We start from the raw sequence: 27030 nt of genomic DNA on the forward strand, positions 1-27030 counted from the left end.
CTCCTGTTCATTATTAATATTAGCCGAAAATATTTTTCTGGTTTTTCAAAGTCCGCACCCACCCCTCGATACACAATTTTGGACTCGAGGCTTCCCCTGGTAATGCGATCTCGGAAGGCAGGCCTCCCCTTTGCAACACGAGCTCGGAAGCGGGAGCTCGTGTTGTAATTAACTCTTTTTTAGCATGAAATAAATCTTGTACTTAGTTTTATCTAATTTTAAACTGTTAGTAAGTTCTTAATTAGCTAGATATTTTTACAAGTTTGCCGTTTGAGGATATAATATTTATCGTATTTTAGACATTTTAATTTCATTTATTTCCTGTGATTAATTTGTTCATATTTTATTTGTAATCTATTCTAACTATTGAATGTTTGCATTTTACCTACTATTCTAACTTTTAAGTGATAATTTGTCGGGGTTTAAAAAGCAACCAGTATTGTATGTTAGTTTATTTATCTTGAATTTTTTCTCTGTTATATATACTTATTTTGTATTTTTGTCTTTGATTTACTGAGTTTTATCGAGTACATTGTACTACACTCATATCATATTATTATGTTTATTGTTTATATCATAATATGGGGTAGTACTTATTTATATAGGTATATTTGACCAAAACCCATAATCATGGGTAGAGTGTACCGCTGCCAGTGTCTCTCTTTTCCAAACAAAAGGAAATGATATTAATTTGAATAACCGTCTGCAAATGCAAATTGATACCGAGAATGAAATCGGTCGCTCGCTTTTTCCAATCAATAAGCTTTATTACAATTCGTAAGCCGTAATCGAATGGAAAAAGCGAGCGACCGATTTCATTCTCGGTATCAATTTGCATTTGCAGACGGTTATTCAAATTAATATCATTTCCTTTTGTTTGGAAAAGAGAGACACTGGCAGCGGTACACTCTACCCATGATTATGGGTTTTGGTCAAATATCATCTCTTTTTGATTATAATGTCAGGATAATTTACAAAGCCGAAATGTAAACTCATAACTTCATTAATATTTATATTAATAATTAGGAGGTAATTTCATCGATTTCGAAATTTTACCTGACTGAATATGGCACTTTTTACTCATTCAAGTTGGCATTAAATTCATATATAATTCCATTTAAATATCGCGGGAAAGCAGAATTTATTCGAAATCGTGATCACGAATGAGCAAAATTCTCACCTTTCGCACGTGCAAACTTTGAGCGGACTTTGCGTGCGCATACAATATTGAATCACCGTAAATTTTTGCATATCAGTATTTTATATATAATTTAATAAGCAAGCAAAGTTTCAGAAGATTTCATATAGAACTTGGATCACAACGGGACTCCAAAGTTGATAAAAATGGTGAAAACAGCAATTTTCAGTAATTTTAGCAATTTTCTATCAACTTGGGCGTGTCCCCACGTGTGCAACTTTTCGATTTTAAACTTTAAAACTAGCCTATAACACAATTTAGACCTTTAGAAAGCACAATCGAGCTCCACAACCCAAGGGATGGCCCAACACCAGAGAATACTAATTCACAACTTTTGTATTTTTATAAAATTATTCTTCAAAAAAGCACTAACTTCAATAGCGAATATCTTTATGAAGGAGCAAGGTAGGAAAATTTTCCGGTAGATTTTCAGAATGCTTGAACAATTATCTAAGATAAAAATGTCCTCAGATTTTGAATAAAATTACTCCTTAATGGTTTAAAATCGATTTGAAAAGTTGTTATTTTGTTAAAAACCAAGTTTTAAAAACACTTAACTTGATGACGTCATCAAGTGATGATGATGACGTTAAATTATTTTGTAATATAATGGAAACTGGAGTGTAAACGATTATCTTCAAGACCTGTGGTTCGAAATGACTGTATCTTTTATACTTTTGAATCTACGGACACTTAAATGTAGGCTATAATTGACTGCAAAAGCGTCTATACATACATATATATATATATAATATATATATATACTTCACGACAATCTGTTGTAAAACAGGGGTTCCAGAAAACCCACTTCCCGATACTCCTGAAACATGAAATTTTTTTTACAGTCGATTTGGACAAGGTCTAGACGCCCTGCAAAGTTTCATATCTCTAACTCAATTTTAACATGGTTTTTAAGGCACCTGAATATGGCGATTTTGGGTTTTTTACCTAATTTCGTATAACATGCTGGCGCGTATTTTGCGCAAATTTCTTAAAAACCTCCACATAACTATTTCTTATTCCTGTCATCTTTAACATTGAATTAGAATGTTTTGAACTTAAATATGCCTGCTGAACTACTTCCGATGAGTCTTAATGCCTGGAAAACAATAAAGGGGATATACTAGTATAGGGGGTAAATAGTATTGTGAATATAAGGGCGACGGTAATGCTTGCCAGCATTTTGATTATATTTATACAGCTAACAAATATAATATTATATTTATACAGTTAACAACTGTAAAATCACGTTCTCTTACCAGCGATGGTAGTGGTGGTAGTAGGAGAGCCAGATAATGATGCAGAACATGACTTGTATACTCTTGTCACAGGGATTTGTGTCATCTTTCTTGGTGAGTTCAGTTGCTAGTCAAACTAGATACTTAAATAAACATTTTATGGAAATTGTTAACTCAAAATGGTTTATATTAACTAAGAACTTAGTCTTTAGTTGAAACTGTAAGGTTTACTTCTTACTGGAAATATATAGAAGATTTTAATTTCAGGTGTGGTTGGGCTGTTCCTGAACTCAAACACTCTAGCCTTCTTCCTCAAATACAACCACCGAGGAGAGAAGCACCGGAAGAGGTTCAGGACTGTTTTAGTTAACATGAGTGTAGTTGACATCCTCCTCTCCCTAGCTGCTGCTACTATCAGACGACCTGGCTTCATCTGGCCCAGTCTTATCTACGGGGAGGCTACTACTCTGAGGTAGGGTACTGTGAGGTGTAAAGTCCTCAGTGTTATCTCCTCCTGGCTCCTCAGTGATCTGAACACCTTGGCTATCATACCTATATCCTGCATCTGTGTCTTCCTCCCTACTAACAGAGTGTTGAGAGTGATCATTGCCATCTGCTGGGTCCTCCCTATCATAGAGGCAATACTTCTTATTGTAGGGATAGAGGAGCACTACCTCGACTCTAGATACACTGACACGTACCGTAAGTGTTCCATCCACAATGCTGCAGAAACCTCTTTTAACTGGGAAGGACTGGTTGATTACTTCAACATGGTCATATTCAACATCCTGCCTCTCTTCATCCACTCTGGTATCTGGATCTCTCTCTGCTGTAAGGAACCTCGTATGTCACGTGGTAAGCGTCTTTCTGGAGCGCTGGTTGTGACTACTGCTCTGATAACCTGGTTACCTTATGGGATTATCTACGGTATCTTACGCTACGACACTTCTGAAGAAAAGTCACTTGTGTACATATTCTTCTACCTCTCTATCGTTACTAATCCTATAATCTACGGGTTCCTGATGTACAAATGTGATATTTTCCGGGAAGGTTGCTCAGATTGCTGCCGTGGTAAAGATTCTGAGGCTCAGCCGAGTTATTCAAAGCCAGCAAGAGTTGTGGAGCCTAAATCGTTCACTGATATCGTCAGTGGCACTGCCACCATGACGGACACAGTAACAGCTAGAGACGGAGGTCTTCCTCAGTTCCAGGATAGAGTGGCTATTGTGGGGAACTCATCTTCTACTAATTGATTGTTTTATTATTTTATTCAGAAGACAGACCTTAATGCAAATATTCATATTTTAGCTCCCCTTGAAGCTACTCTTAGATTAGATAGTTTGATTAAATGCTTTATTATTTTGTTGATTCGATTTACGTTATTTTTCATATTTTTTATTTTTTTAATTTCAAAATTCAATTAATTATTACGTACATAAATCAAGCGTTACATTTCAGCCATGTAAGATTACAATGACATTATTTTGATATATTACTACTAATTGATAAATTGTTTTGCAATATAAGTTGCATACTGTGTGGCCGGATGACAACTAACTAAACTAAAAAAATAAACTTGGATGTATAATAATTAAGTCGGCTGAACCAACACATAGCAAGAGCCACATTAACGTTGGGGCCATCGAATTCCATTTAATTGATAACTAGAGACTATTTATTGATCTCTCTGATAATTTAACATTTTTTACTAAAAAACTTCTGCATCGCATCAAAACATAAATTGTAACTTTAGCCAATGAAGCAGTAATGTTGCATTTGAAAAAAAAACCGTTCATGGAAAGTTTTTGATTAGATTTAACAGTATTATGTCTTCTAGTTTCAATAAGTTAAAGATTCTTTGTCAAGGGAGGATTAAGTTGTGATATATTAATTTTAAAGCCTATAACAATTCTTTATGTTTAATAAATTTTTCATTAAAAAATGCTTTTATACAAGCTGCAGTCGCTATGAGATGAGTATCACATTTTACATTATATATAAAACATTTTTATCTATCAATTAAGCTTAAATTATTTTTTGTAGAAGAAGGCAACAATGTGTAGTCATTTGAATTGTTGAGTTATAGTTCTCCAAACTATGTAGGCCATAAATAGTAATTTGCTTCTTTTAAATGTAAATTACATTGAATTTGGGAATTAGTAAGCCACCATGTTCCCTGATTTTATCTAAACTTCGACTATAATGCATGAAAGTTATAGTCAAAATTAAACTGAAATAATTTATTTAAAAGGTGTTCTGCAGACCAGAGCTAAGAATGACTGCCTCTGTTGTTGTTGTGGGATCTTGTATGACTGATCTGATCAGTTACGTTCCAGTTCTCCCAAAGGGCGGAGAAACTGTCCATTGAACTAAGTTCATGGTGGGTTTTGGCGGGAAAGGAGCCAACCAAGCTGTAATGGCTGCAAAACTAGGTGCAAACACGGCTCTTGTAGCCAAGTTGGGCACAGACACATTCGGAGATAATTACATAGAGAATTTGAAGAATGTCGGAGTAGACATCACCCACGTTGGGAGGGTGGAGTATGCAGCTTCTGGTGTGGCTACCATTACAGTGGACAATCAGGCTGAGAACTGTATTGTTATAGTCGGAGGAGCAAACAACGATGTTTTAATTGACAGAGATATAGTCAAGGTTGGATTTGATATTGAGAAGGATATAGGTCGCTTGGAGAGTCAGTTTTATAATAGCATAAGCACCAGCAATGGTGATGGTAGATATAATACATGTTGTAGGGGATGGTTGGATCTTCGCTGCCTTTTGGTTACTAAAATGTTCTATGGAGAGTTTCTGTCTCAAGAACATTATGGAATCGAAAGAAATACCGATGAAAAACGTGCTAGTTTTACGCCAAAATTAGGATTAGAAACATTAACTATAAATTTAGTTAAATAAAACTTCTATGAGATGTTTCGGCGTAGATTGGGAGCTAACAGATTTATCTGAAGATCAAAAGTTATATACTGCTGCCGATGCATCTGCTTTTCTTGAAGTATTCCATGCTTTAAATATGTTAGATGACAAGTGGCATTCTAAAAATGTATTCCCACCTTGGGTTGTTGGGAATTATTACCCCAACATCACCTTAATCCGAATGTAAAGTGGAATTCTGCTGTTGAAGTCAAGTATGATCATACACGGATACGAATCTTTTGCCTAGACATAATCAGCTTATGGAACCCTGTGGCTGATATAGTGATACTTTGGCTGATACTTTGGTAAGTATTTTAATGGTAGAAGGGTCGTATCAAGTGTTGGTTTTAATCACATTATGGACTATGAATTTGAGAAAGTCCTCGATATGATTCCTCGTAAGAAAAGTTGTTATGTTCGAGTTGAAGAGGCTATTATAAAGATTTTAAAAGTTTTATTCGCTACTATCTTTTTGTTATTTTTATCAAGTATATTTTGTAGTTTTAGACTATGATCACCCCTCTAAAATATGTGATGTGACAATTAAGAAGGAAACGTCAATTAAGCCAAACAACAACCTGATAGAAACTTAGCCGTGTTTCGGTATTATGCAAGGTCGAAACCACTCTGAAGTGGTATGCGATTTCATTTGTCGAGTTTTCCCTTTATTGCTGTTAATTATATGAATTCAGCTAACCGTATCATGTCGAGATGGTGTTGATTATATTGTGTTTAAATCTGCCTAAAAAACTTTAACAGTTTCTTGTGATCAAATTTAATATTAATGATTGTACAATAATTTATGTTTGGGTTTGTGACCAGTTGTAACTGACCACCAGCACTTTTTAAATTGCACAAACCACGCCAAGTACCGTATGGAAATTATGTTTATGCAAAAATTAAATCAATCGTGAGTATGATGGTGTTTTAGGTACAGGAACCCAGGTCAGGGTGGAGATGATGGTGTGGTGACGGCCTACAGGAACACAGGTCAGGGTGGAGATGATGGTGTTGTAGGTACAGGAACCCAGGTCAGGGTGGAGATGATGGTGTTGTAGGTACAGGAACCCAGGTCAGGGTGGAGATGATGGTGTTTTAGGTACAGGACAACATGGAGAGGAGGAGACCTATATTACAGTGAGAAGAGACTATAACTATAAGTGAGCCAACTCTGTAAAGATTGGAGGGGCGATTTTGTACAATTAATATTAGTGTGAGAAAAGTTTCGACTTCGAACTTAAAACAGTTGTGTTTTTACTGCTATTTACATTTTATCTCCAAATTTGTGTTTAAAAATGATAATCGAAATTGAATTTGTTTCCTTACAAAAAGCCTGGTTTAAGACCATGTTGTTTAAATACAGTCAATACGTGACACGTAACAATTTAACACGGTCATTTTCGGCCTTTTATCAAAGTTTTCGCCGGATATTCAGCTTCCAGTACCTTGATCGTGACCTCACTCATTGGTCACTGGCCTAAATTCAGCCAAAACTGTGATGATGCGGTCAACGAAACGGCCGAAAAGCTTCCATTTATAACTTATTCATCTGTAAATTGAAGTTTAATCTGCAGACCAAGTCGATCATTCGCCAACAACAAACTCTCTTGTTAGCACTCACTTTAAGATCGTAAAACTGGCTTATGACATTTTATTATGGCATTTTGCCACCGTGAATTTAGGATATAATCGTTTGGATTACACCCGACGGTGTCTAGGCAACTTTGGTTAAATATCAACCCATCATACGAATAATATAAAAATGACCTTGATCAGCCGATAACCATGTAAATGAAATGTTATTATCCGCTTATAAAAAGTGCGCTCCTTCACTTACATGACAATAACCAGTTGAGTAATTTGTTGCCTGCGAAATTTGTTAAACCCAATATAAAGAACGTATAATTTATCAACAATAGTTAAGTTAGTGTATTTACCTGGAGGAAGGACCATCAGGATAACTGATATGAAGCTCAGCATGAGTCCTGAAAAGTGTTTGATTTAGATATTAAGCTAACTACAGCGTAGTTTAGATATAAATTACTCCAAATTTGCCAAATTGTCCGGGCTGGGGTCAGGATTAAGAATGATAAGCAATTTGAAGCCATGACGACTGACCACGACGGGTAGTTATGGACCACAACGCGAAATAAAGAGTTTCTAGCATTTTCTTCGATTAATCTCGAAGATTCCTCAAGGAATTATTTTCTAAATCAATCAGGAAAATTGGTTATTTCATTTCAGCAGTCAATAGACTGGCTAAACACAACTCTACCTGGGTGAGCAATCAATTGATAGACGTAAATTTATTATTTACTTTTACTTTTAGCTGTTTCTCTGTTTTTGTAAAGTTGACTATCTGGCCATGCACGTACAGCTATATTGACCAGTATAACCACTATTATAGCAGTGTTTACTAACACTACAGTATTAACTATTGTTAAACCATATTTGGCTAGGCCGGGCTAAAGCGTTTTACAATTAATGACATGTTTTAATTTGAGGTCAATATGTGGGTCGATACTCAATATGTGGCTTGATAATAAGATTGCGATCAAAGGCGACTTACGTAAGAGTATATTTCTTATTTTCTTACCTAAGAGTATATCTCTTATTTTCTTATTTTGCCAAAAGTATCAGAACTTGAGCTACTATAGAACAATGAACATATTACATAAATTATAAGTGCAACTAATCTGATCATCTCGCTAGGTATGCATCTTAACCTAACGATTTATACACTTACATTTCTTCATTTATATTCATTGTTTCATTTATATCCATGTTATTTTATTCATTTCACCTAATGAAAGTTAGTATCAATATCATTAATAATATCTGAATATACAATTTTTTAATATTTTAGTTATTATCTGAAGTTCAACTTTTTGAATTTTCACTATTTGTACAAAATGATCGTAATGCACACAGCACTGATCACAGCCACGCATTTCTTATTTCGTATTATGGTAATTTATTCAGTTTTAAGTTTAACGGGTGAAATATTTGTTCTTGGCGCGCGTCCTGGTAGGGTATAAACCTACAAATTCAGTTCAAACTTCATCTTGTCATTCACAGTTCAATCATGCAATTTCCTATGTCGCCCATTATGCTTTTAACTTGTTTCTTTTGCAACGTATTTGCTATCGTTTGACGAATTTATTCAGGTTCTCCTCCTGTAAGACTATTGTAATTTGGATTTTGGGATCCACCACCTGAAGGCTATACCTCGTCAGTTAAAAACACCACTTACCCACGAATATTACATAGCAGAGTTCCCTGTTAGCAGCGCGGATTATAGGGGTTGCTTTGTTCTTGAGGAAGACTGCTAATGTTAGCACCACACTCAGTATTCCTCCTAGACTAAACACGATTAGAACCAGTCCCGTTATCGTCCTGTAATATTGAGATTTGGGTTTTCTAACCTAGAAAAATAGGTTATATGTATGTATTATAACCTATAAAATTACATGTTTCTATCTGTATAGAAACATGTTGAAGATACCTAAGGATCATGGTGTTAATTAATTAACCACCATCGAATAGTTTTTATTTCACTGTCCAGCCGGATAACCACAAGTGCTTAATATAGAACAGTCTACCACACCATATCGGGACTCGGGTATATTGATCAAGATATTTATGATATTGAACCACAACCTCTAAATGTGGGTCACATACTGCACAGAGAGGAATACTAATAGTCACCAAGGGATCGTTCACATATTGATTGCAGGCCGGGGAGGAGGGGGTTGGAAACATCTACGTTAGTTTAAATTCTATACAATAATCATTTGTAAATTGCAAAAAACGTCTTACCTAATTATATGTGCTCGATCCCTAATCTCCTTAAAATATCACATATAAATACCACGTGGCACGTACTACAACTCTCACCTGTATAAATGGGGTTCCAGCTCGATATCTACACACCTACTATTATCCTCGTTAGGTTTCTGTGTAGTGACACACTCTGTACAGTGGCCACTACTTCCATTAGACACCTGGAAACATTACAGGTCAACGTTTAGAATTTTAGTACTTTTGACAGTTTTCCAAATAATCATACATAACGCTTCGCTGGATATACCAGCTCGCTACGAATACTAGATCAAGTTATTGCAAGTTCACGGTTTGGTTACGTTATTGATTATGGTACTTAGTTGACAGTGGTTTCACTTTCACAAAATGCTCCTGGAGTCCTGGTTGCAGTCATTATGTGTTAAAGCGGGCAGATGGTAACTGGTGCTTCACTATAATCACTCTACTGGACTCGTTCGACTTCTTTCGATGTTCAAATCAGCGGTGTGATAATTTTGAAACATTAAATTTACACCCTCTCATATTTTCGCTCTCTAGAATTGTAATCACATTAAGTGTTCCAGGTGTCCATTATATAGTTATATACAATTAAAATTTGAAATTATTATTCTCTGGAGCTATATATAGATATACCAGTCTTTTGCAGACGTGTCACCTCCAAAAGTACCAGAGAATCAATATAAACGAGTATTGATTTTCAAATCAGGGCAGGTGGTTCAATTAGCTGATCAGTGGTGTCAAAAATATTCGGATTTAATAAACGAAATTGTGAAATTATCTTATTGTTTAGAGATGAGGTTTTCTATTGAGATTTGCAAATTACTGTCCTCTGCACAGTGGCGTAACGTTGCAAAAAGTGCCCACCCCCCCCCCCCCTCCCCCGCCGAACAAGCGCCCTCGGCCCTATTGGCGTACCCTCCCCTTCGTTACGCCACTGCCTCAGCATTGTTTGCAGAGGTGGTTTTAAGCATCCTGGTTCACATGTTTTTTGAATGTACTTGAGTGGTCATGGTTATTGGTGTTCAACTCAATCTCAACTTATTGTCCTATTATTATCTTAGTCTAGTATTATAATCTAATGAGACATGATTGAAGTTTCTATATAGTGGTCCCTACCATATAATTATAAATCAAATAAAATCAAGAATAATGACATAAACATCATCACCACTTTTAAAAACATTCATCCTAATTCCTACATTATCAAAGCTGTGAACATTTCACAGCTTTCGCCACACATCCCTATTAGATTGGATCTTCTTCTTCTTCTTCTTAGGGGGCTGTAGTCATTATCACTATTGGATAGATCGTGACCACTATAAGATAGAGCATTGGAGCCCTGTGCTTACCCCGATGTTAGATTGGATGACACGTACCTGCCTGAGTAAGAAGCAGTTGTTGCAGTGAAAGCAGGATTTAGGTTCGCCTGCTCTTCTGAAAAATGTCTCTCCTGTAGGAGACGAAACTTTTTAGCATATTGGCTACTTGCATGTTTGTTGTTTACATTGCTTAAAAATAGCAGGAAGTTGAACATGATAGTGCATTTCGTACTGTTCTTTGATTTTCCTTAGTGTTCTGATTGAATCTACAAGGATTGTAAAACAGCCATTTTCTATCAAAATGAGCATTACTCGACTAGTACTAGTAAGCTACTAAACCCGAATTGTATTGGTCATTCCCCAGCGGATAAAATGCTATATGCTTATATGGGTTGTCTCGGTAGACTGGAACCTTCCATTATTTACCGGAAAATTGCGTTTTATATAAATATAACCGCCTACGAAAAGCGACTACAGGCGACTTTTTAAGCTCAATATAACTATAAATATTACTAAACGTTTCCTATTGAACGCTTCCTATTAAACGCTTCTTATATTACACAAATTCTTCGATTTTCCTTGATGTTCTAGATTCAACAAAGATTGTAAACAAACAAAATTTGCAAGTCATGGGTTAAAACGCAATTTACCGGTAGAGAATGGAAGGTTGCAGCCTAGCGAGACAAATATATTTCATGATCAGTTTTCGAGCATTGATCAAAAATATCCTATCGCAATATTTTTGAAAATAACTAATGCCTTATGATCCTCCCTCCAAGACCATGTACAAAGTCGACTACTGTTGCCTAATATAAATTAAATTATTTTATAGGTTTATAACTATAACTTATAAGTGTAGCTATCATTAAACAACGCTTATTGTTACACTAATTACACTAATTAATTACGATAATTAATCCTCTGACCTGGTTTACAGCCGGGACTACAGATAGAGGGACCAAGACCCCGTATTCCTGTTAATTGTAGTGCTGTTTCGTTTACTTCTACTTCTCTGCCAGGACATTATTAATTGACTTTTTGAGACCAGAGGCAACATATTATGTAGGTGCGGTAATATTTTGCAAATAGTGCGATTCCGCACAGCTGTATAGTGTATACTCACTACAGTTAGATGGGTAGGATGACCTAAAGTGACCAAATTTCAATCTGAGGGATTGCGATTTAACTTAAGAAGTTATTTATTAACAAGTTATAGTTAGTACTTCTCAGTTGTTATGGACTCAGCTTAAATACCTGCAATGATAATTGATCATTGATCATACTTAATATTATCGTCATTTGAATTCGTTACGGTTACTTTCTACACAACATTTTTAGCTCTTATAATGCTCTCTCTAACGCCAACACAAAATTTTATAGTTTAGTCGGACTTTGGAAGTTGCAACCAATTAGATTTTGGCGAAGAATTACGGGGCTGAGACAAAAATCATAAAATAGAATAACGGCAGTCACCGAAGTTGAATAACTTACGTCTCTGAAAGTGAGCCTAAACTCTGTTTAGTCCAAACCAGCTTAACAAGTGTCCTGTCCACTGAATCCAAATACAACAGCTCCACGTTATCACTCTGTCCCTGAGGAGAGCCACTACTTCCACCTACATTCACTATCTCGTCCACTCCTAGGGAGATGAACAACTTGAGGTCGAGAGCAAGGGATACGTTTTGAGCGAGGGTACAGCCGGTACAGCCTGTTTTGTGATGTCCTGAGTGTAGTTTTGACGGAGAGTGGTAGCATATGAACTTCTGGTTCATATATTGAGGAAATGTACCGTATAAATCGATGTAAGCCAACAGGAACTGCTCTGATATCAACCAGATATGGTGGTTTACAACAGTTTTCTGGGATAAAATCTGAGCAAATCGCTCTATGTCACTGAGCTGCATATCTCCCAGCATGATGGTCACTAAAGGAGGATTGGTATCGTGTAGCTCCTTGTAAGGAGTCGTCAGCTCCTTCACTCCTTTGGCAATGTCTCCTTTCAGAAATACTGAAAACAACAAGTTTTGTGACGCAAGCACAATGTATGGAATGAATTTAAAATCATTGCTATTAATTATAATAGAGTCTTCTTGAAAATTGATCAACAGATTCTTTTTAACAATAATTATAATCATCGCCATTTTGTGTAATTCTGAACGTTTTATTCCTCTAAACTCACCAGACAGGCTCATATCAACTCCGTTTTTCTCACAAAGGTTGAGATTGTGGGTACCATGAAATGTGACAGATATTGATACGTAGTGCCAGGAAAGTTCTTTTACTAATCTACAAATGTATTTTATCATCACTTCAGCTGACGTTCTTACACTGAAATAGGGTATGGTTAGTAAATTAATCAGACAATTTTATCTGTTAGATTGGAAAAGGAAATACTGTTAATAGTTGGTCGGTGTAGCCTGTAGGTCGGCTCACAGATCCTCTTTAGAATTAGATGTTGTCAGAAGAAATGATGGTTGTTAAAATCTTTGTTTCACAAAATTGTAACCATTTAATATTTATACACTCGGTTACAATATGTTAGTTCTGAGTTTCCCCGTGACATTCTTGAAGTGCAACACACGCGCACGTGATATTCCAAGTGGTCAACAAAAACTAGAACTTACAAGCAGATTAAAGTGAAGACCGTAAATAAAATAACGCCATTTGTGTTTCTTAGCTGTCTTGTAGCTAACTTCCCGTCTTTACTTATAATGATCATTGAAATTTTGTCGCCGTGCACGTCAACTTTGTTTACAAGATAAAATAATTTATAGAATAAATTTCGAAAGAACGGGGAACGAACGTCATGGAACGTTTATTTTATGTATTCTTTTGATTCCATTTCAATTTTACTGTAATTCAATGTTTATTATTTGACGTATACATATAATTAGAATGTGTTGGTATTACTTTGATATTTTGTTCGATATTGTGTCAAAAATTAGCAGTACATAGCCTTCTTACTGTTCGACAAATCGTCATGGCTGTCGGACGTCGGTTTAATTGTTTGTCAGATAGACAAGAGATGTTTGTAGTTGCTAACTTAATTTCACCATGAATTAATTAGCACCGTGACACGACCGTTTTTATACGAATTAGGTATACTGATGTGTTGAAGTTTTTTTTTGTATCCTAAAAGATAAGAATTAAAATTCTAATATTGGTTATATCGAACAGAACATTCCAATTTTTTAAATTTAAAAATCCGGTGAATTAAATTTTTTAAATCTAAAAATTATAACTATTTATGAAAATTTAAAAATTGTACTTCCTTTCTCATGGCCACACAAGAACTGTAATGTCGCACGGTAATATATCACGTGTCTAAGATGCAGCCCTAGCCTAATTAATACTTCGCAACGTCAGAATTCTTCTTAGGAGTCTATGTAACTCTAGAAAAGTAACGAACATTCCTACGTCCATCATATTTCAGTGGACGTAGGAAGGTTTTCATTCCAATAACGCTCTGAAATGACGACGATTAATCTGCAAGTTTGTCCTTCTGACCTTTAAAAGCATGTCGATTACATTAAGCAATTTTGAACGTTTTTTTGATTAAAACTACTTCAGAAAGTTGCGCTTTGTGTTTGTTGTTATACTTATTGTTGTACTAACTTCTGAATATATCCGTTACCGGCCCAATCGAATCGAAGTACTTGGTTTTCCAAACAATTTGCTCTCACTTGCTAACGATCCAGTTACAGCTCAACTATCTAATTGTCTAATGAACTGATCGGGTGATAACATGATAATACCATGTTATAATACGTAAAATAATGTAGTTTATAATGTAATAGTTCACTAAGATTAGTAATATAAGTAAAAGTCCAATGATCAGTGCTGAAACGTCGATTATTTCTTTACGTTTTTACCAGTTATTTTCCTTGTTTCACTTCGTCTGTCGAGAGCCGTGCGATGCTCCCTACTAAACACTTATATATCTGAGTATCTGGCCCTTTATTAGTTTTGTGAGGTATTGCCATAATCGTTTTTGTAATGTTTGGTGCTTTATCCGCTTGAAATTATGGCATAGCTCCCGTGGGGCCCTATATAGGCTGATATTTAGTGGTTTGAAAGTTGTCATGGTGCGTCCTTTTTGTCTATTTCGGTGTGACACAGTTGGTAGACCGATGTAGTTAAGTATGTAGTTATTCGGCCTTTAGCATTGACTCACCTTCTACTTTAGCTCTGAGGTCAGGCATTTGTAGTTGTGTTTTGCTGTTTATTATGTCGATGTAGTCTTTTGACATAATGTCATAACATAGAATAGTTTGTGACGAGGTTGGGCCTCAGACTGGTGCACTGTCGAGAATTAGGCCAGCGATCACACGAGTGGATCACTATGCCGCGTCTCCAACCGTACACTATGGGTTCCTACTGTAAATCCAATGGAAACCCATTTTGTTTATTGCAGTCTATATGTTGACACCATAGCTGTTATCCAAAATAGGGAACAGATCTTAGCCCCGGTCCGGCAATTAGGAAAGACGTAGCCTAGGTAATCTCACAGACAACCGTGAATTCCCCAAAATATGTTTCGTTTGATACGGTTGGGGTTAGTATCCGGGAATCTGTTGCTTCCTTACGCTGTTTTACAGACTTATAGTGCAGTAACTATGGCAACCATGAAGTTCCTCAAGCCTGAACCCATACGATTATTTAGTCTGTAACTATTGAGACGTCTGGGAACTGGTGCAGTACCTACATATTTAATTGAAAGAATATTTCATTTTCTTGATTCATGCAATGTCCATTAATGTGCAACCCCGAATTTACAAGATCTCTATATTTTAGTTCTATTGGGGTAAATAATTTTAGGTCGAAAATTTTATTGATTACATTTTTTGAAAAATACTTTTTATTTTTTAACAGCTTCTTGAGAAAACTATTCGTGGCGATCCTTTGTTAACTTGAAGAGTGCCAAATACTTGTATTCAATGAAAACACGTGCGTAGAAAAGGCTTCAGTTCCTCTGAAAGCTGTCAAACGAAGCAAAGTAATTGATTTGTTTCGTTATGCTGTAATAAGGTAATACTAATAGGTGCACAAATAGACAACGCATAACTTTAGATAACTAGTCATGAAGTTGTAAGTTCCTAGAAAACGTTTTGTCCCCATGCAAGACTAGAGAAAGTTCGAGTTTGGCTTCCCTCTATGAAAAAAAGTATTTTAAAAAGTCGAGGTGGCTTCAGCGTAGCAGTTTCTCAATTAAATTTGCATTACTTCTGTTGCTGCCGGCGAACATGATAAATATGAAAAGTATCGTACGTGTTCAATATTTATGTAATCTGACGACTTGAAGTTGGTTTGAATTTATGTTTTGATGCATTATCAATTTATACATTCGAATTAGTATGATGATTTTTTCAGTACTTCTTCTGTATATCGATACTTTGATTACATACACAACGATACAGACAAAGATATGTTCATATCTCTATCAGTATTTCAATCGCCAAGAAAATAAAATTTCGTTTTATTCAACGTTCTTCAACTTATATTATCACGTGTTTTCTCTAACTTAACTCTCTGAATATTACAGCTGTACCATGACAGAACTTTACTCCACTCTATACTCCACTCCAGACAGGGTTCTCCTAGCTGTCTGGTGCTCAATCTGTCTCTTAGCCGGGGTTATAGGCAACATCCTCACTCTCACCACCTCCCGCTCCTTGATCCCCACTGGTGATGTGGACCGCTTCACCACTGCTATCATCAGGAACCTAGCTATCTCTGATTTACTGTACCTCTTCACCAGGATTCTGCCAAGTCTGTGTTCTCATCTGTTGGGAGGCTGGAAACTGGGGGAGAGTGTGTGTACTTTTGAGGGGAGTATTTATATTATTTCTGTGCTGGCTGGTATGGCTTTTATCTCGTGTTTATCCATAGTGAAAGTGTTTGTTTGTATGCTACCTCTCAGAGCACATCATCTGACAACCAACACTGCGAGAGCAGTTTCGATAGTGATCTGGGTCCAGGCTGCAATACCCAGCTTCATCGCTTTCTTTGGAGGAGTCAAGGTTAACATTAACAAAGAAGTAGAAACAATCTGTGAAATAACAGTGAGCAGCCCGTTAGGGAACATTATCGGTATCATCCACAACGTTCAGATCTGGATACCCGTCCCTCCTAATTCTACCCTGTAACCTAGCACTGTGGTTCCTGGCACATAAACACACAAAGAACCATAACCTCTCCAGCAAGAAAGCAATCACAACCATCCTCTCCATATCCTTCCTCTTTATCATCAGCTGGATACCGACAGTGCTGGAGGAGGCCTGGAGAGTTTTTACTAAGGACCCTAATATTCCTCTCTGGTTCAATAAAGCTCACATAAACTTTTATTTTATCAGCTCGTTTGGAAATCCTTTGCTGTACGCTTTCATTAACAGGAGGTACAGAGAGAAGATTAAGGATGCACTGTCAGTGCTGCAGTTACATTCACGGAGTGTGGAGGGTCGACGTAGGACGTGTTCTAATTCTCCTCCAAAAAGGTCCCGTAGACCTTGGAGCTGGTCAAAGAATAGTAAACACGAACATTCATCAGTATCTATGCAGAAATGTATAAACAACTCATTTTAGCTAAGGTGGCGGACATCAATGGACCTAACGAACATGTTTTTATTGGCAAAAATCTAAAACTAATGGCATTTCTAATATTTACCTTCATTTTAAGTGAAATAAAGTATCAAACGAACCTAGCTGTTATGCTGTTTACAATTATATGTTTACTAATATCAGCAGCATGTTATGTAAAATATTTCTGGATGTTAAAACTTCAAGAATATAAGATTTGACAAGGGTAGCTAATGTCCAGGGTTTGAGTCCCACCGTGACTAGACTGACTAATCTCCAAAAGGAAACGAAATTGTTGAAATTGATTTATGTACCTAGAAATATATACGGTTACACCTATTTAATACTGAACGTTTGTTTAATTAATGCGTCATGCATCTTGAATTTAATAATTCTCTTATCATACAAAATAATGCAGTTCTCATATGTGGCCGTGTAGCTCAGCTGGTTAGAGCGTCGTGCTAATAACGCGAATGTCCAGGGTTCGATCCCCTGCATGGCCAGGAATTTTGTTTCATTTTCTCGATTAATTTCTATGCTTGAATCATTTCAAATCTACGAAGGAAGCAGTACGATTTGTTTAACACCGGTTTATTGTTCAAATGAAGTCGATTTAGAATTCGCTCATAATTTAGCCGGTAGATTTAATGATGAGCGACAATAACTGTGCAAAAGAAAAGTCAGTCATCAGAATCACAAGAAATATTTTGTAACCTTACAAAATCGAGTAAATAAAAACATAAAAGATGGGACATAACCAACAATTCAATAAAACAATCACACATACCCAAACTCAAAATCAGCAAAAGAGTTCGAACTCCTAAAATACGGCTGGTCAGATCCCACCACACTCTCTGATTTAACGGAAAACTTCTGTCTCAACTTATGATAAGGTTTCAGAATCTTCTTCTTAAGGGAGCTCTTATTCTTGTCCTTACCGTGAGCGTCCAAAGCATCTGACATCTCGTGAGCGTTCCTGAGTGACTCCAGGAAGTTGGCTTGGGTGGATCTGAAGGAGGAAAGGTCTGTAATGCTGTGTGCTGTCATCTTCTTGTTGATTCGACGGATGTCAGTTTTGCTAGATGCTGTTGTTAATGCGTGCGATGGTATCCGATGAGTTTTTCCAGGGGTGGAGGTTTTCGGTAACTTTCGTTTGGTCTTAGTTTTAGATGGTGTTGAGGTTCTAAGCAAGGTTTTCGAGCGTGTAAGGTGGGCTGCTCCCGTTGTATCCTTCTCAGCATTGATAAGAGAAGGTACACAAGTACAGAGGATGGGGGTCTCAAAGGTACGGTGAGGCATGTAGTGTATCACTACTCTAGGTTTCTTGATCCCATCGTCTGGGGGGCAGGAGTACAGAAGGTCTGTCTTCTCTTTCTTTGGTTCCATATCCTTGTAGTTGTAGCTGGAAATGTGCCGGCCCGTTTCATTCGACAGTCCGAGATTAAATCCCTTAAAAGTACTGTCCATATCTTGAACCGTGTTCTGGGTGTTCGAGTTTGCACATTGATCATATTTTGTACATTTCGTCAGCATCAAGGGATTGAAGCTATTTGCGGGTGGGAAGGCGTGAGTTGTTCTGTAGGTGTGTTCTATCTGACTTATTTCAATGTTGATAGCAGGGCTGGGTGATGAAGGGAACCAGGAGGTATTGTAGGAGCAGGGATCAGCAGACTTCATACGTTTCCCCTGTAACATCGCCTGGTTTCTTGGTGACAACACGTTGTTGCTAGATGACATCATGTGGTTGCTAGGTGACAACACGTGGTTGCTAGATGACATCACGTGGTTGCTAGGTGACATCACGTGGTTGCTAAGTGACATCATGGTATTCTCTGTCGGTTTGAAGGGATCGTACAAAGAGTTGGTAGAACGAGGTGGTGAACTGACTCTGTAGCTTGATTTAGATCGGAACATTGTGGATTCTGATACGTTGACGAAATAATATGTATTAACTGACAACTGATGACGATAAAAGGATAAAGTGTAATGAAGAACTGATGCAAGTTGTTGGTTTTTGTACCCTTAAAATATGTTCCAGTTACTTAAGATATCGAGGATCGAATCACCAGATCTGAATACCAGCAAGTACCATGACTGGAATTCACGGTCACGTGATCGATTAAAGTTCAGTCGTGTGAACGAATAAAGTTAAAACTGGGATCCAGGGATCAGATAACCATGGTGATCAGATAACCATGGTGTCGCTTAGAGTATTGAAATGTGACGATAAACTTGAGATCACATGAAATACCACGGTAGATTCCGCGTATTAACAGTGGATACCAACCCAAATTATCAAGTAAATAACTTTTAAATACTTAATACTTCAATAAAGTGTATATTTAGATGATTATCAGTTGCGGCTGAAAGTAAAATACTGGTCGGACAACACAGCATTAGTAGTAAAAAGTAAGTAAAAAGTGAAGTTGAATATTCTCCCTACTATCTCCTATTGCAGGTAACTTCTGAATCTGAATGCAATGTACGAATGAGATTACAAAAAGTACATGGTAAAATATCTGAAGTTGCTGTTATGAGAAGTGATTCAATGCTGAGCCATCATGAGATCGTGACCTGCCAGCCAAACGATTATAGAGAAATGTGGTAATTACTCATCATGGGACACGTAAGCTTAGTTCAAATCTTGATACTCTTATAGGGTCTTATTATGATCTTTTGTTATGTTATCGTTCTCAGTTCAGTCATTTTAATTTTGCTCGCTAAAATTGCTATACTGCTCAGTTGATCAGTTTCAGTTAGCAATTGGACGCCTTGAAGCATATAATCCATTTGGATTAACGAATTTCCATTGATTTCAACATTAAAAGTTAAATACCTTTAGACTTTAGACTTTAGTACAGCTGTTTCATTTGCAAGTTCGATCATAAAAATTTGTAAATTTTGATCTATCGAAATTTTAAGTCAGATTAGGTGATGGTCTCTGCTGCAAATGTTATGGTGGGAATTATCGCATTTCTAGTGGTGTCAAATGACTTGTGGCTGTTTGGAGGGCATGTCATATCGGTTGCAGAACATACCAAGCAAGCGGTAAATTCAGCCCTACAGAACTCTGGAGAACTTGCAAAACATGTGGTAAAGGTAGCTGCAGTGCATTCAAAAGAGGCAATTTCACGTGCTAAAATTATTTGAGGAAAGTTACAGATCTTGAATAAAGTGTCAGATGTGATCTACTATCTGATGGACACGAAAGATACCAACAAAAAGAAACTCACGACATAAGCATCTGATATTAATTAATTTCAACAGATATGACAAGGTGGAAAGCAGATCTCATCTCAACCTACAAGGAGTCAAGAGATATCAGTGAAACCACATAGTTAACGCGAGGAAATTGATTACTGTGTCTCTACTATACGCTTTATCGATTAACTCGATTTTGTAACTTTCAAATGAAAAATGACGTTCGAATTACCTTTTTGACTATTTATGTAAAAGTTTGTCACATTTGCACACATTGTATCACAACTCCTTGTCCAAAACTTCTGACTCTGAACGCAATGGACAAACGATCTTACGAAAACCGCATGGCGAAATATCTTAAGTTTCAGTTATGAGGAAACTGCGGTTATGAGCGGCGATGTTGCATGGAGTAAAGCTATGACGAAGTTCAGATAACCTATCAAGAAGAGACACGTATGTATCGACATAAAGGGACACGTTGGTTACGGAAGTATAGTGCTCAACTCTTGCTGAGCTGTGAGAATATTTTTGATAGTTGTGTGACCGTTACTATTCCAAAATAAATTGTTTTAAACTTAGTGCTCGCTTGATATGTTGCAATGTTTTTCAGTTAATTTATTGATTTCGATCCCTAAAATTTCTTGGTATTTAATTATAAATCCACTCATTCTCGATTTATTTGTCAATCAAAGTGTCTTACAGGAGAGAGTCAGATTATAAGTGATGGTTTCTGCCGCAACTGTCATGATAGCAATAATCGTTTTTATAATGTTAAATTCAAATGAATTGTGGCTGCTAGGAGGGCATGTCATATCGGCTGCAGACCACACCAAGAAGGCAGCATCTCATACACTTATAGCAAAAGATTCGTTCCAAAATATGTATAACGATAGCCCGAAGATGAAGAAACATGTAAGATCAGCAGCGCGAAATTCCAGAAAAGCTGTAAAGCAGGCGAGAAAGGTGGTAAAGCACTCAAAGAAAGCAATTTCGCGAGCTCAAATCATTTGGGAAAAGGCTCAGATTTGGACGCGAAAAATGTTAATTATTATTTATTACTAACTGATGAACACTGAGGGTAAGAACAAACGATAACTAATGACCTCAGGAAACGCTCCGCATCAGAATCAGCTGCAGGTCGAAATTAAAGTGATTTGAATCAATACATTATCAAGAAAAACTAGCAATGTTAACTAACTTTTTAAAGAAGGGATATCTCCAGGAGTTAGTAGGATGTAGGATATCAGACTCCATGATACCGTAGCTGCACAATGGTCTACATGGCACCTCAGAAATAGGAATCGGAATATGATAGCTTGAAATATTGGATATTTACATTTTATGTTAATACATATTTATCGGATGTTTATTGTTTAATAGCAATTGGTTATTTTTACGCCCATTGTATTGAAACTTCTTTTAAAACCCTTTGCCTCTCAAAGTTAATGATTTTGACATATGATGAATAAGTATATCATGAGCTTGCAGGCAGCGATCTTATCAGCCAAGCGATGATATGCGCGTTTCCTATCAGTATCACGGTGGTACACATAGGTTAGAAAATACTACAATAGATCATCGTAGGGTTTGAGAAGTAAACACTTCGTTTCTGTGTAAAAATTGCTCTCGCAGTCTTTTTGCTTTCCTATGACTTCTTCTTGTATTAAGAATGCCATTTGCTTTATTTTTTGAATCATGGATTTAATGCGAAAATTCGCTTTGTGTGCAATATATAATAGTGTGTAGTGTATCTTTTACCATTCAGATAATTAGTAAATACTAAATAGTGCATTGATTGATACGACAAGTCACAAGAGCATAAATAATTGTGCTGGATCATTGTTGCGTTATAACTGTACTGAAAAAACATTTTGTGAATATTGTGCAATATGATTACAACTTTTAACGGTATAACACGACATCTGTCGCCCAATCATTTTTAACGCATCACAGTTACTTAGCAATGGTTACTATACGAGGAGTGATTACGGAAAAAGGCCGCATTGTGTGCGACACCACTAAACGTGTTGTGTACGTACCATTTATCGTCCTCGTAGTCATCAAAGAAACATTTCTATCAGCTATGCATGGCTTGCTAGCAATAAATCACGGAAGACAGGAAATGAAATAGAAGGAAATAGAAGTCGGCCAAACCATTCTGGGCATTTTGGGCAGTCGAGCAGTTCGGCTAGGCAGCTGAACCAGCATGTTCGGAGTCAAACCAATCAGCCAAGTCAAATTGGTCAAAACAGACGAAGAAATGATCGGGGCCGGAATAACAACAGAATGAACAACCAGAGACGTAACAAGACGAACGCTTCCACTTGCGTGATATGTTGATAAAATGATATCTTCATAATTATGGTAGTCTGTAAGCAGGAGCTCAAGGACACTCAAGGACACAGTACTATAGAAATTTGACAGCAAAAACTATTATGGACACAAATTTTGCAAGGACACACGTTTATTTTTAACAAAAAGCGAGCAGTTTATGAAACATTTGTAATTTTTCCCCCATTGTATTGCAACTCCTCGGTAATACTCGGTCTGGCCGTCTGGAAGCCCATAGAATTCCAGTTCAGAAACCGAGTAAGGAGGTGCGGCTACTGATGAGAAGCCTCCTTAAAGTTTATTTGGGTTAGAAACGACATCTGGGTCCCTACCCTCGCACAAGATTATTCTCAATTTTCTTGTTGTGTTCCACAACTATACTTCTGTATACTTCAGTGATTGGGCTGATGACTCCAGTGAAAGGGCTGGTGACTCTAGTGAAAGTGCTGGTGACGATGAGAAAGACCATAAACCAGGGATTCCTTCGGGAGCATGTAAGATTATATCCAAAGTTTGTTCGCCAATGGGGTGTGTCTGGGTGTCAAAGATCTTCAAGGTGGGTGCTACTTGTGATGAACTCTAGAAGGATGGGGTGGTAATACTCGGTCTGGCCGTCTGGAAGCCCATAGAATTCCAGTTCAGAAACCGAGTAAGGAGGTGCGGCTACTGATGAGAAGCCTCCTTAAAGTTTATTTGGGTTAGAAACGACATCTGGGTCCCTACCCTCGCACAAGATTATTCTCAATTTTCTTGTTGTGTTCCACAACTATACTTCTGTATACTTCAGTGATTGGGCTGATGACTCCAGTGAAAGGGCTGGTGACTCTAGTGAAAGTGCTGGTGACGATGAGAAAGACCATAAACCAGGGATTCCTTCGGGAGCATGTAAGATTATATCCAAAGTTTGTTCGCCAATGGGGTGTGTCTGGGTGTCAAAGATCTTCAAGGTGGGTGCTACTTGTGATGAACTCTAGAAGGATGGGGTGGTAATACTCGGTCTGGCCGTCTGGAAGCCCATAGAATTCCAGTTCAGAAACCGAGTAAGGAGGTGCGGCTACTGATGAGAAGCCTCCTTAAAGTTTATTTGGGTTAGAAACGACATCTGGGTCCCTACCCTCGCACAAGATTATTCTCAATTTTCTTGTTGTGTTCCACAACTATACTTCTGTATACTTCAGTGATTGGGCTGATGACTCCAGTGAAAGGGCTGGTGACTCTAGTGAAAGTGCTGGTGACGATGAGAAAGACCATAAACCAGGGATTCCTTCGGGAGCATGTAAGATTATATCCAAAGTTTGTTCGCCAATGGGGTGTGTCTGGGTGTCAAAGATCTTCAAGGTGGGTGCTACTTGTGATGAACTCTAGAAGGATGGGGTGGTAATACTCGGTCTGGCCGTCTGGAAGCCCATAGAATTCCAGTTCAGAAACCGAGTAAGGTGGTGCGGCTACCGATGAGAAGCCTCCTTAAATTTTATTTGGGTTAGAAACGACATCTGGGTCCCTACCCTCGCACAAGATTATTCTCAATTTTCTTGTTGTGTTCCACAACTAAAACTTCTGACTCTTAATGATTTGGACAAATGAGGAATAAATACATGGAGACATAATACATATGTAGTTGATGCCATGAGAAGGGAGCCAATCACAAGATCGCGGACAGCCAATCGATGATGCGTTGACATACGTTGCATGCCACTTTTCGCGCGTGATATTTGGATACGAAACATGTATCAAATTTGACCAAAACCCATAATCATGGGTAGAGTGTACCGCTGCCAGTGTCTCTCTTTTCCAAACAAAAGGAAATGATATTAATTTGAGGAACCGTCCGCTAATGCAAATTGATACCGAGAATGAAATCGGTCGCTCGCTTTTCCCATTCATTCACGGCTTACGAATTGTAATAAAGCTTATTAAATGGGAAAAGCGAGCGACCGATTTCATTCTCGGTATCAATTTGCATTAGCGGACGGTTCCTCAAATTAATATCATTTCCTTTTGTTTGGAAAAGAGAGACACTGGCAGCGGTACACTCTACCCATGATTATGGGTTTTGGTCAAATATCATCTCTTTTTGATTATAATGTCAGGATAATTTACACAATCGAAACTTCATTAACAAGGAGGTAATTCCGACGATTTCGAAATTCTGCCTTTGAAAACGTTTCCTTGTGTTTAGTTAGGTATATCTGTCGATAACCGACTGAATATGGCACTTTTTACTCATTCAAGTTGGCATTAAATTCATATATAATGCCATTTAAATATCGTGGAAAGCAGAATATATTCGAAATCACGAATGAGCAAAATTCTCACCTTTCGCACGTGCAAACTTTGAGCGGACGTTGCGTGCGCATACAATATTGAATCACCGTAAATTTTTGCATAGTGGTATTTAATATATAGTTTGATAAGCATGCAAAGTTTCAGAAGATTTCAAAAAGAACTTGGATCACAACGGGACTCCAAAGTTGATAAAAATCGTGAAAATCAAAATTTTTAGTGATTTTAGCTATTTTAAATAAATTTGGGCGTGTCCCCACGTGTGCAACTTTTCGATTTTTAACTTTAAAACTAGCCTATAACACAATTTACACCTTTAAGAAGCAAAATTGAGCTCCACAACCCAAGGGATGACCCAACACCAGAGAATACTAATTCACAACTTTTGTGTTTTTATAAAATTATTCTTCAAAAAAGCACTAACTTCAATAGCAAATATCTTTATGAAGGAGCAAGGTAGGAAACTATTCCGGTAGATTTTCGGAATGCTTGAACAATTATCTAAGGTAAAAATGTCCTCAGATTTTGAATAAAATTACTCCTTAATAGCGTAAAATCGATTTGAAAAGTTGTTACTTTGTCAAAAATCAAGTTTTTAAAACACTTAATTTGATGACGTCATCAAGTGATGATGATGACGTTAAATTATTTTTCAATACAATGTAAACTAAAGCTTAAACGATTATCTTTAAAACCTGTGGTTCGAGATGACTGTATCGTTTATACTTTCGAATCTACGGACACTTAAATGTAGGCTACAATTGACTGCAAAAAGCGTCTATATTATATAATATATATATATCTTCACGACAATCTGTTGTAAAACAGGGGTTCCAGAAAACCCACTTCACGATACTCCTGAAACATGAGATTTTTTTTACAGTCGATTTGGACAAGGTCTAGACGCCCTGCAAAGTTTCAGATCTCTAACTCAATTTTAACATGGTTTTTAAGGCACCTGAATATGGCGATTTTGGGTTTTTTACCTAATTTCGTATAACATGCTGGCGCGTATTTTGCGCAAATTTCTTAAAAACCTCCATATAACTATTTCTTATTCCTGTCATCTTTAACATTGAATTAGAATGTTTTGAACTTAAATGTACCTGCTGATCTACTTTCGATGAGTCTTAATGCCTGGAAATCAATAAAGGGGATATAATAGTATAGGGGGTAAATAGTATTGTGAATATAAGGGCGACGGTAATGCTTGCCAGCATTGTGATGATGCGCGTTCCCTATCACGGTGGGACACGTAGGTTAGAAAATACTACAGTAGAGTTTGAGAAGCAAACACTTCGTTTCTGTGTAACAATTTCTCTCGCAGTCTTCTGCTTTCCTAGACTTCTTCGTTTGGTCTTATTTTTAATAAGCGTGTCGCTAACCTTGTGTTCACAACACCATTTACTTAACTTTGTGAATAATCTTATAAAAAATTGTAGATTCTTAGCAATGGTTGCCAATCACGATGGAAGAGTTTCAGTTTATATGGCAAAAATCCGTCTTGTGTGCAATACCACCAAGTGTGTTGTGTATCTTTTACCAATCAACATTTTTATTGTCATAAAAGAAGCATGTCTAACAGCGAAAAATGGCGTGTTAGGAATCTATCACGGAATACTGTTAACAAAGTGTGTAGCTCAGGCCGCGGCACGAAGCCTAGCGATTATGAAAGATTACATGGTCTGGAGTTTCATTAAGCACGCTCCATCCTTATATAGTAACATCAAGGAGATCCTACACCATGCAAGGGAATCAAAGGTGTGCCTAAAAAATATGGTTGGTTATGGTAAACGTACTATAAAAGGATGCGGAAAGGTTGCTAGAAATGTTAGGGATGTACAAAGCTACATACTTCAGTTATTCAGCAAAGATCAACAGCACGCTATTGGAGGTCGGAATAACAACCACCGAGGAAATAGAAGTCAGCCTACTCGTAGTCAACCTAACCATTCTGGGCATTTTGGGCAGTCGAGCAGTTCGACTAAGCAGCTGAACCAGAATGTTCGGAGTCAGCCAAGTCAAACTGGTAAAAACAGACGAAGAAATGATCGGGGCCGGAATAACAACAGAGTGAACAACCAGAGACATGTCAAGATGAACACTTCCACTTGCGTGATATGTTGATAA

General features: G+C 37.2%; 1 protein-coding gene and 1 non-coding gene across 2 annotated transcripts in view; one reads left to right on the top strand and one right to left on the bottom strand.

The window, feature by feature from the left end:
* Nucleotides 1–27030, bottom strand: part of LOC134818483 (metabotropic glutamate receptor 8-like) — a 33867-nt gene that overhangs the window by 4501 nt on the left and 2336 nt on the right. Inside the window, exons 5-11 of the mRNA XM_063828070.1 lie at nucleotides 12689–12837; nucleotides 12001–12517; nucleotides 11436–11521; nucleotides 10567–10640; nucleotides 9266–9372; nucleotides 8622–8764; nucleotides 7306–7353 (exon numbers count right to left, since the gene is read on the bottom strand). Coding sequence (XP_063684140.1) covers nucleotides 7306–7353; nucleotides 8622–8764; nucleotides 9266–9372; nucleotides 10567–10640; nucleotides 11436–11521; nucleotides 12001–12517; nucleotides 12689–12837 — 1124 coding nt within the window. The remainder of the gene's footprint in view (nucleotides 1–7305; nucleotides 7354–8621; nucleotides 8765–9265; nucleotides 9373–10566; nucleotides 10641–11435; nucleotides 11522–12000; nucleotides 12518–12688; nucleotides 12838–27030) is intronic.
* Trnai-aau (transfer RNA isoleucine (anticodon AAU)) lies at nucleotides 17515–17588 on the top strand. The gene has a single exon. It is a non-coding gene; the product is annotated as a tRNA-Ile (tRNA).

The sequence above is a fragment of the Bolinopsis microptera genome, chromosome 7 (genome assembly GCF_026151205.1).
Source record: "Bolinopsis microptera isolate Bmic1 chromosome 7, MBARI_Bmic_1.0, whole genome shotgun sequence".
Classification (NCBI taxonomy): Eukaryota; Metazoa; Ctenophora; class Tentaculata; order Lobata; family Bolinopsidae; genus Bolinopsis; species Bolinopsis microptera.